Genomic DNA, 10,524 nt, shown 5'->3' with positions numbered 1-10,524 from the left:
TGATACATGAACAACAGAGACTCCAGCAGTTATCATTGTCTCAAGTCATGTTTTAGTGTTGCTACAGGACTACAGTGCTCCTAACTCACCCCAAATAACACAATCAAACTAAGCATAGTTTACTGCTTAGACTTTTAACTCACGTCAGACTTTTCCTTTACTTACTCTGATCACAAAACCATAAGGGATGCAGAAGACAATTAAATGGAGGCAATTGATTCGCTGTTGCGACCCCTGAAGTGAAAAGCCGAAAGGAAAAAAAGAAGATCGGCCTGGTTCTTCACTGTTGTCATGTTATGTTGATCACATGAGAATCAGATGTCGTTTGAAATGACAGAAATATTAATCAACACTTTGTCAAAACCTTGTCAAAGCCTGTTGTCCCAGGACCATGTCAATTGATTGTGACATTTATATTAACTGTTGGAACGCTCCGGTCCTCTCCTGAAAATCATTTATTGACCATAAGTCAAAATACCTGGGGGATGCAAGCCAGTGCAGAAAGAATAGAAAAGCAATAGCTCACAGTCACTGGTCCCAAATGCAAATGATCAAACTTCAATTAAACACTCACGTCAAGCTTTTTATTGTTTGATCGTACCTTTTCTGTGATGGACTGCAGACACTGCACCTAACTTACTTTTTCATTGATAAAGGGAAATGCAAAGCCCGGGAAAAATGACACATTTCTTTGGTAAAATAAACTGAAGCATGATAGTTTCTGACCGCACCAGCAAATGTTATCACAATTCTGTTCATAATTCTGGAGAAGCTGACAGACCAGGTTGGTATGGCTGAGAAAGCCTGTTAACTGAACAGTCATCCTAGTTAGTTAGTTTTTACATCCCGCTTCAAAGCGGTGACGTATTGTAATTGTCAACTTTCATGTGTTTGTCCGCTCATTCGTTCATCCACCGAATATCTTTGCAACCGTTGCAGATAGAAAGATGAAACAAAAAGCACATTACTCAGGCGGCAAAGGGGACGAAAATGAGATGATGACCTTGAGATAACTAGGTCAAATTTCAACTTTTGTACTCAGGAAGACAAGGAGAGAGCCTGTGAGTGAGACCATAGATCAAAGCTACCTCTTTGATCGATGAAAGTAGGTCAGAGAACTAGCTTTGATCTTTGACCTATGCAAGTAGGTCAGGGTAAAATTTTGAATTCAGGGGTGTCACGGGATGTTGCAGTCTGTGATTGCCTTAGTTCTACTTTTAAACTGTGTTCACAGATAACAATGTGACCCAGCAGATTGTGGTCCTAGCGGAAACTGATACATTGGTACAGATTTTACTTTTAATATATTTGTTATAAGGGAGAGTGCATTTGTAACTTTATAACCTGTTTGCCAAATATGTAGCAACACGTGATATGGACAGATGGATGCAGGGAGCAATACAGAGAGAAAAGACAGTGACTGTATGAAGACATAAGTGTTTCGACACTAACACAACGCAACAACCTGAGACTAGTGTGGGGGAGTTGGTGGGTTGGAGGGAGCTAAAAGTAAAGAGAGAAAGCCTGGGAGATCAAAAACTGATCATTTCAGACAGAGAGAAATAGTGCAACAAAGTTAAGTAAAGCAAGACACCTCTTGAATTTGGGTGAAATTAAGTAGTAGGGTAGGAAATGTATAAAGGGTGAGAAGGTGTGGTGTGCAGGGAGAAAGAGAAGAAAAGGGTGAGACAAAAAAAAAAATTAAAAGGATTCAGACAGCGGAGCAGTAGTGCTTTCAGGAGTATGGTTGGGGAACTCCATATCCTGGTCTGCAGATTGGTCTCCCCGTTGGTGACTGAGAATTAGAATAGCTGGGGCCAGCAGGGTAGCTGTACCCACCGTAGCTGTAGGAGGCTGGGTACGGTGCCGGCCCACTCTGGGGATGACTTGGGGTGTACTGACCAAATGCTGAGCCTGGATGTGGTGCAGGGAAGGAGGGCTGTACTGGGTAAGGACAGGAAGCTGAAGCCGAAGGCCCAAAAGCAGGCCTGGGGCCATGATAGCTTCCTGCTGGGGTGAAAGCTGTGCCAGAAACTGGATATGGAGGGAATTGCGATGGGGGTTTGGTGGAACCAGAGGCTGCAGCTGCTACAGGGGTAGGGTTTGGGGGGGTGGCAGGGTACGGGCTGTAAGGAAGGCCAGCGGAGCTCGCTGCAGATGAGGAGGCTGACTGTGGGGCATTTTGGTAGCTAGAGGACTGAGCTGTGGAGTTTGGCTGCTGTGGATTTGTCGTAGTTGCTGTCGTTGTGTGTTGATTCCATGGTGAGAGTGTGGCAGTGGGGTCCTGGCTGGCACCTGCTGATGACGTCATGATAGCGGGATTGCCCTCACTTCTCTGTCGCAGAATTTCCTGGAGTTTCTCTATCCGCACCCGTCTCTTGTGAGCAAGGGAACGCAGGGAGAGGAAATGATCCAGGAAGGAGTCCAATGTCACAGAACCCTCCAAAAATTCATCAGCTATAGCCTGCAAACAGACACACAGCGAGTGACAGTGGTGTGTTCTACTGCACTTCTTCATGTATTACATTCCCCATAACCTCAACACAAAAACTCAGAAGATGGAACTGTGATTGGCTGCTAGTCATAATGATTGGGACCTTCTGCTGCAGTCTGAGTTTCAGAAATTGAACTGCAGTACAACAGGAAAAAAAAATGTAATGCAAAATTATGTGAAAACTAGAGGGGTTTAATGTCATAAAAACTGAAATTGACTCAAGATTTCTGAGGGTCAGGGGTGAGAAAATAATTTTTAACTGAGTTTATAATAAGAGTTATAAACACAGTAAAGATTTTAAATTATTGCATTTTGTGATACAAATCTGCTGAAAGTCTGAAAAAAAAAACCTCATTAGAGACAAGCCAATTTGTCTTGAAATTTGAAGATTGAGTAAACAAATAAACCAGCCCTGGTAGGGACAAAACTCAACAGGTCGCTGCTGTCTTGCTGATCCCCCTGAATCTTCTTAATACAGAAATCCAAAAGATCACCACAGTTTTGATTCAATGTCTAAGATCTTGTTTTTGTAGCTTTAACCTGAACACATCATATTTCATTGTAGTTTACCAACAGAAGTGGACAAAAGAGCATATTTTTTGTCTTTGACTGTATTCACCCCTGCCCTGACAATATGACACAATTACATTGCATGGAGTCTGGCTGCTTGAGAATTCAAGAGTTTAAAATAATATTACATCGTGATAACAATTCTGAAAACAACCATATTAATATCTGGCATACTTTTGGGGTTTTACAATAATTTAATCAATAGGTAATATGTGTGTGTCTGTGTGTGTGCCTGTGTGTGTGCTTCTGACCTCAGAATCTGCCTCTGTTTTGCTGCCCTGTGCCTGCAGTCGAGAAAGCAAGGCCTCTGGAGACACCTGACCCACCATCCCATCTGAGCCGCACATCAGGAGTGGTGAAGTGACACAGAGATAGCACAGGAGACATAAAGACAATAAGTAAGATGGGGAAAAAAAAAACAACACTCCAGCAGAGAACAGTAAAAACTACCGTAGTTCTGTCAAAGCATTTCAAAGTGTCGGGCTGTCAAGCATTTTATCTCACAATTAACTGTCCTACAAAACATTTTATTTCTGTCTTTCTTTATTTTTTCCAACTATTACAGTATGGGACCCTCAGTTTTATAACACATACACTATCTACCAAGTAAAGATGAGCAGTTTACTGGCACTGTTGCATTTAAGTCTGTAATGTGAAAGCTTCAGCAAGTCACCTGGACAGTTTTGCAGCTGCAGGTGTTTGTCAAAGATTAACACATGCTTTTAAGGTATGATGTTCATTAACAAGTGGCATGAAAGACTCATTTAATTTGCTAATAATAGCAGAAGGTATACAACTAATTCATGAAGTCATTAACAACGACAATTCTAACACCAAAAGGTGAAAAACAACAGGGAAATAGTGACAACATACACTAGTACCTTGAGATATGAGCTGCTCAACATACAAAATTTTTAAAAACGCGAGCCGTCACTCTGTCCATATTTTTGATCGACATACAAGTGTAAGTCCAAGATACGAGCCGTGATCGGGTCTACTGGTTGGTGGATAGATACAACATTGGCTGAGACCGAATCTCGTTCTTATTTGTGGAGCTCGTGTGAGTTTGTGACTTTTGCTTCTCTTTTCATACTTGATCATTGTTTACAGAACTTATATACAGGTAGTCCTCCACCTACCAACACAACTGTTTCCAAGACTGTTTGTTGGCTGAATCGTTTGTAAGTCAGTATTTATAAAACTTCAATCTATAATCGCCACTTGAGGTCATTTAAATGGTATTACTTTTTTTACAAAGCTGGAGCGATGAAATTAGTTATTTCAAATGAGGAAAATTTGCTTAGTTAGAAGTTGTTTGACTTACGAGCTCTGTCACGGAGCAAATTGAACTCGTATATCAAGGTGCTACTGTATGACTTTCTCTTCTATGACTCAGATGAATGGAAGCCATTCTGGCAACTGTTAAAAACCACTACAGTCACCTCAATCAGGAAATAAAATAATTATAATGATGGGACTCAAAAGACTCTGCTGCAGTATAAAACACAAACATCAGAAAGATTCCAAACACTAAACTAGTAAAAATGTCCTCATTATCAAGAATGCTTTATCTTCCTAGAAAGAATCAACATCTCACTAATATTTGTAGTAGTATAAGTGATTATACATTTTATTCCAACTTGCTCCACAGGATGGTGACGAGTGTGACGGTATGGTTTTAGGTTAAAGGACAGATAAGAATGTGACTGAACTCTCCAATCCTGTTTCAGCCAACATTTTAAACACAAAGTGGGCATTTTTTTCTTGTGGTTTGATGACTGTGACAAAGTAATCCCAGCATTAATGTGTTTTAAGGTCTCCATCCCTCCTTATTTACTATTTTTTCAGCCACTCTCTGTGTTTCCCTCCCTTCCTCCTACCTCTTTGGGAGCAGTGTTGTTCGTAGGTTTCTCTGACACCCTCTAGCTGAGAATATCTCTCCACTAGCACCTCCTTCTGGGACTCCAGACGAGGCCTCATGTCCAGGTTTTGCTCAGCCAGGCTGCGATTTGATGCGAGTGCCATCTCTCTCTCTAGCTGAATGTTCTGGATCTGAAGAGAGAAGATACAGATTGAGATTTTTTGAAATTTATGGATGTTAACGTTAAATTCTGTGGCTTGTCCTTAAAGATGCTAGCACCATCAAAGCCCATAACTATACAGTGCCAAAAGCTGGCATTAGTCCAGATTCAGCACCTTGGTTATTTTTTTCCTAGATATATCAATATAATCCCAAGACCAACACTAATGTAATGACATTAATACTCGAGAAAAGACAGTTGTGTACATGCATGAATGTTGGTTCAGATGAGCCTTGAACATTTGTGTCAGTGCTCAGGGTAGGAGTAGCTCTTCTCTCCTCAGCAGCAGAGGAGCAATTATCACCCTTGAATCTGGCATCAGGTTCAGGCTGGGTGGTGGCAGGTCAGCTTATCAGAAAAATCTTGGACAGATTTATGCTTGGTGGCTGACATTTGCAAATCTTTGATTTTGTAAATGTGTTTATTGCATGGAATGTAATGACTTTCTCCTGAACTGGGGTTACTATCGGTCTACCTGTCTAATCTATTTTGCTGTGTGTGTGTGTGTGTGTGTGTGTGTGTGTGTGTGTGTGTGTGTGTGTGTGTGTGTGTGTGTGTGTGTGTGTGTGTGTGTGTGTGTGTGTGTGTGTGTGTGTGTGTGTGTGTGCGTGTGCGTGTGCGTGTGTGTGTCTGTGTGCAAAACCAGACCAGAGCACAGGAGTCAAGAAAGTGACAAGAAGATGGTAATGGTCCACTGAAATTCCACTAATTAAAAAAACACTGTTTATCTTTTCAAAAGGTCGGCGATCACGTTGGGGTTGACAACCACCTCTCCTCCACCTCAAAAGGAACGGTAGAGAAACATTATATGTAAATCTTCTTTTCCTTTCAACTTTTCCCTTCAGGGGTCGCCACAGAGAATCAGTTGCCTCCATCTAATCCTGTCTTCTGCATCCTCTTCTCTCACACCGACTACCATCATGTCCTCTTTCACTACATCCATAAACCTCCTCTTTGGTCTTCCTCTAGGCCTCCTGCCTGGCAGTTCAAAACTCAGCATCCTTCTACCAATATATTCCCTATCTCTCCTCTGGACATGTCCAAACCATCTCAGTCTGGCCTCTCCCTCCTCCTATTCTTCCTGGTCACTCCAGAGAGAACCTCAACATATTCATCTCCGCTACCTCCAGCTCTGTCTCCTGTCTTTTTCTCATTGCTGGTCTCACCAGTTTTGCACACCTTTCCTTTCATTTTAGCTGAAACTCTTCCAGCACACATCACACTTGACACTTTTCTCCACCCGTTCCATCCTGCCTGTACACACTTAGAATAATATAATATTTACATACCGGTATATGTAAATATAAGAAGAAAAATTGTCACCTGGTCTGACAAACTCACATTTCAGAAATGTTTTGGAAATACTGGATGTCATCTCCTCCAGGACAAAGAGGTAAAAACCATCCAGGTTGTTACCAGCACAAATGTCTAAAGTAGTATATTTGACCCTGTGTCATGCGATAGTCTCCATCTTCCATCACATGCTTTCACTCTTGGGCACAGCAGTCTTGAGGAGGGGCTTTTGTGGCCTTGGATTCTCCTGTGGTTTTTTAAAGTTCTATATTCCACTGTTTGCAATTTCACATAATGCCTTCAAGTCCCACCATCAAAGTTCCTTGCCTAAAACATCGTCAGATCCAACATTATACGATATGTGTGCAAAGCCTACTATAATGTATTGTTGGCCCCAAATTTGAATTGTTCTAAATATTTTGTGATAGGTGCAGTGAGCAAAAGCGAGATGATCTTTTATCTCATGTCTAATGTGTCAGTAGTCAGGTATCTTTATTGGAATATAATGAAAAGGTGTTTTTCACATATGGGACCTTTAGAGGAAAAGATAAACGGTAAATGTTAATCAAAAAAATTGCGAAAACTTTTATATTAATAGTATCAACTTTAGAATGACAATATATTTATTGATAAAGTTTGTAAGTATGAACATTTAGTATCTTGTCTTTATAGTGTATTCCTTCCACTTATGTTATAAAGCATTTTTTATATTCTTTTTTACTGACATTTTACACATTTTACTAATTTTCATGAAAAAGTAATTGTAATACTAGTGAGGGCTGTCACTTTATTTTCATTATAGATAAAAGTAATGCTTATTGTCAAAATTCAATACAGTAATTAATATTTTAGTTGACAAAACACCCCCAAAGTGATTTTCCAGTTGCTTCTATTTCCATCTAACTTTCAAAACCTCAAAACCTCTTCTAAGAAGTAATTTGTGTAGCGTAACTACCTTGCAAAATAGTTACAAAAGTAATATATTTGTATAAACCTTGACACGTCAGGTAAACTGATAATACTATAACAGGTTTACACTGGTGCTTTGTGCTGAAATGGAACAAAACCACTTTGACACTGTTACTGCAGTCACATCAGGAAGCATCTGTACAACCCCAAGATACATCTGGTCACTCAACAAAGGCAGTAAGTATCTGATAGCTAAATTTATCCTAATGATTTCATTTACACATGGCAGAATAGTAAGTTACAGAGGAGTAACAATGCTCAGGTGCTCATTTAGATCGTGGTACACAGAGAGGATGGTGAGAAAATTGGCAAGTAAGAATATATGGGGTTCTGAAAACTAGCTTTGCCAATGAGGCCTGAAAGTCCTAATGGAAGATTACATACTTCCTTGACCATACATCACAAATTTTGTGTTGTCTTCCGAGCAAAAAAAAAATCCAAATTGCAGAAGGGACACAGTTGTATTATATTGTTACATCAAAATACATTTAATTTGCTCAGTGACACACTCAAGTCTTGTATTATAATAAAATATTATCTGTCTCAGTAGTTATACATTAGGATGAATAGACCGTGTTAATGAATTGGGCAAACTGCATATTGAAAACTGCATTTAATGCACAGCGCTGTCCACAGCACCAAGTGGACAATGCTGGCTGTGCGAGACTTGTTCACAAAGTTGTTTTCTTAGTTCAAAGTAAATTTAGTGAAAGTCAATGAACTACTGTTTACATTCTGCTGATGGTGACAAATTTTTAACTTTTAACATGCGCCTCAGGTTCATTGGCCATTCCAAATTGACCGTAGTGTTTGAATGTGTGTGTGAATGTTTGTCTGTCTCTGTGTGGCTCCGCGGTGCACTGGGGTCACGCCAGGAGTTTCCCCCGCCTCACGCCCTCAGTCAGCTAAGATAGGCTCCAGCTCCTGCCACAGCGTATGAAGCGGTAGATGATGAATGAATTATCATGAACTGCCAATTTATTGGACTGTAATACTAAGCTTCAAAGTCAAACAAATTGGGTTGTGCTTTGTTTTGTATTAGTTTGCTTGCTTTGGGGGATAATAATGTTTTATTTTAAAGCAAATCCTATTTTCCCACAAAACCCTGAGTGCCCAGCCAAGTAAAGCACTCTTTCAAGCTAGAAGATGAAGCGTGATTTATACCTCGTCAGACTCCAGAGCCATAGACTCCACCCTCTCAGGGTTGTCCAGGAGCTCCTGGAGCTCTGATTGGCTCAGATCCTGGAGCTTCTCCATTTGATTTGCCAGGATGTCTGTCAGTCAAAGTGAAACCAGGAAAAGAGAAGAGAGTTCAGACAATGTTTGGAAACCGAAAGATGACAGTCAAGGGCCTAAATTCTAAACCGTAATATGAATAACGTCTGCTTGTTCTTTTATAAATCACTGACATGTTGAGCCATTGTTTACAACTCGAGATACAACAAATCATGGTGTCTAAATGCACTATCTTAATTGGGCAATCAAAATAAACATTACATATAATAAATGTGGTCAGGTCCAGCGAAGATAATTCAGAGTAACATATTCAGAATGCATTAACTTGAACAAAACCTGTTCAAAGCTAAGCTAACGTTTTAAAGCCATATCACTGAGGTAAGTGACTGTAGGCCACAAACAGAACAGACTGTTCAGACGAACAATAGTTACAGTGCACTAAGAAAAAAGTTGTGAATAAATGTGTACTTACACGGTGCTAGCAAACCAGTTTTAGCCTGACAGTCACCAGCGGTGACATCCAACACCACCGACCTGTTTCCGCTGACAGGTGACGTGACACGTCCTCGGGATCTCCGACCTGCCCTGGCGGAATTCCGTCAAACAAACAATCGTAGATTGGTTTTTGACGCGATCTGCTTGGCAAGCTAACAAACTCCTCGACAGACCTATTAATTCACCTGATGGTTCTGCGTTCAGTGACCTGATGACAACAGTCAGTATGATCGCAATGTCAGGCACTTAGCTGCCGTCAACTTCGAGGGAAGCCCAGTGACTTGACGATCAAAATGGAGCCTTGAATGAATTGCCTGGGTCCTGCCGATCAATACTAACAGTCTTTGGATTCCGATACTTATTGCTGTAATAAATGGATGAGCAAAGCGAATGATACACGTTAGAAACTGATTTTTTCACATAAAAATAGGAAAGTTTCCCTCTACATTGACAGATACCGCCGCCATTTTAGGAACAATCCATGTTTAATGGATCGTGGGGGTTTCTCGGACCAATTCAAAATGCGAGAATGTTCCAAATCCCTGGTGGACTGTTGTAAATTCCTAACTTACTATTTCAAAGGTTTTTAAAACATCATATTTGTCTAGATGCGTTCGTGAAAGGATTTTAATGGACATGTATTCCTTCTGATGACCCCTGCACCGCCAGTAATGGTATGTCCCTGAGCTCAGCTGATACAAGGGGAACCCTTATGTCCTAGTGATGGGCAGATGAAGCTTCATAATGCTTTGAAGCGTTTCATCCAATTGGTTCATTCCAACACAAAGCTTCAGAGCCTTTATTTGCTCTAGTAGGACATCTACTGGACGCAAAAAATATCAGATGGTATGACTTTGAAGTGTGTGGCATGTTTCATAAACCCTGAGAATACAAATTAAAAAATTGTTTAAAAAAATAAATTATGAAAATATGTATATTCCCTAAGGAAGTCTTCATCTTCATCACACACATACACACACACACACACACACTGGCAGTATGGAAAAATCATTGGTTTGAATTTAAAAACAACGTCTCTCCAAACTATCTCTAACTCTGTCTAAACTGTTTTTAGACTTTCTCCAAACTCTCACTGACCACAACTCTCTATCAAACAACCACAATTTGAATGGAGCCTGGGGGGTTTATTGTATTCCAGAACAAAATCAGTACCACTTCCTGAACCGGTCACGAGGTATCAGCCTGGCAGCGTGGCTTCGGACGTCTTTATTTTCAGCTCCTCGCCTCATCGCGGAAACGCCCCCTCCCTTATTCGGGACACGCTTCGAAGCCTCGATACGGATCACGTCATGATTTGTGTGACGCGTACTTTCCGTTGGAGGATTCCAGCACCACCAATACATCTGTTCATGGCAATACGAGTGT

The 10,524-nt window shown here is 40.7% G+C and overlaps 1 protein-coding gene across 2 annotated transcripts; it reads right to left on the bottom strand.

Annotated features, from left to right (window-relative positions):
• Nucleotides 1-444: 444 nt before the first annotated feature.
• Nucleotides 445-9,604, bottom strand: vps37c (VPS37C subunit of ESCRT-I). Of its 2 annotated transcripts, none has more exons than XM_068321595.1 (6): nt 9,324-9,604; nt 9,116-9,228; nt 8,572-8,681; nt 4,945-5,116; nt 3,316-3,398; nt 445-2,464 (listed from the first exon to the last, which is right to left on the bottom strand). In XM_068321595.1, the coding sequence occupies exons 3-6, from the start codon at nt 8,662-8,664 to the stop codon at nt 1,736-1,738; spliced, it is 1,077 nt and encodes a 358-aa protein (XP_068177696.1). In that variant the 5' UTR covers nt 8,665-8,681; nt 9,116-9,228; nt 9,324-9,604; the 3' UTR covers nt 445-1,735. The 2 variants fall into 2 exon arrangements, with proteins under 2 accessions (XP_068177696.1, XP_068177697.1); XM_068321596.1 differs by having other exon boundaries at nt 9,116-9,223.
• Nucleotides 9,605-10,524: the final 920 nt, after the last annotated feature.

Source organism: Antennarius striatus, chromosome 8 (genome assembly GCF_040054535.1).
Source record: "Antennarius striatus isolate MH-2024 chromosome 8, ASM4005453v1, whole genome shotgun sequence".
Lineage (NCBI taxonomy): Eukaryota > Metazoa > Chordata > Actinopteri > Lophiiformes > Antennariidae > Antennarius > Antennarius striatus.
The sequence above is the reverse complement of the archived record's forward strand: the minus strand, read 5'-3'. Positions and strand labels throughout refer to the sequence as shown.

Bases quoted from the DNA above. Each gene is read 5' to 3' on its own strand.
- vps37c (XM_068321595.1), bottom strand. From the start codon at position 8,664: ATGGAGAAGCTCCAGGATCTGAGCCAATCAGAGCTCCAGGAGCTCCTG. The intron at 3,399-4,944 runs GTAGGAGGAAGG...TGTGCGGCTCAG, and splicing joins ACAACACTGCTCCCAAAGAG to ATGGGATGGTGGGTCAGGTG. The intron at 2,465-3,315 runs GTCAGAAGCACA...GTCTGTTTGCAG, and splicing joins AAACAGAGGCAGATTCTGAG to GCTATAGCTGATGAATTTTT.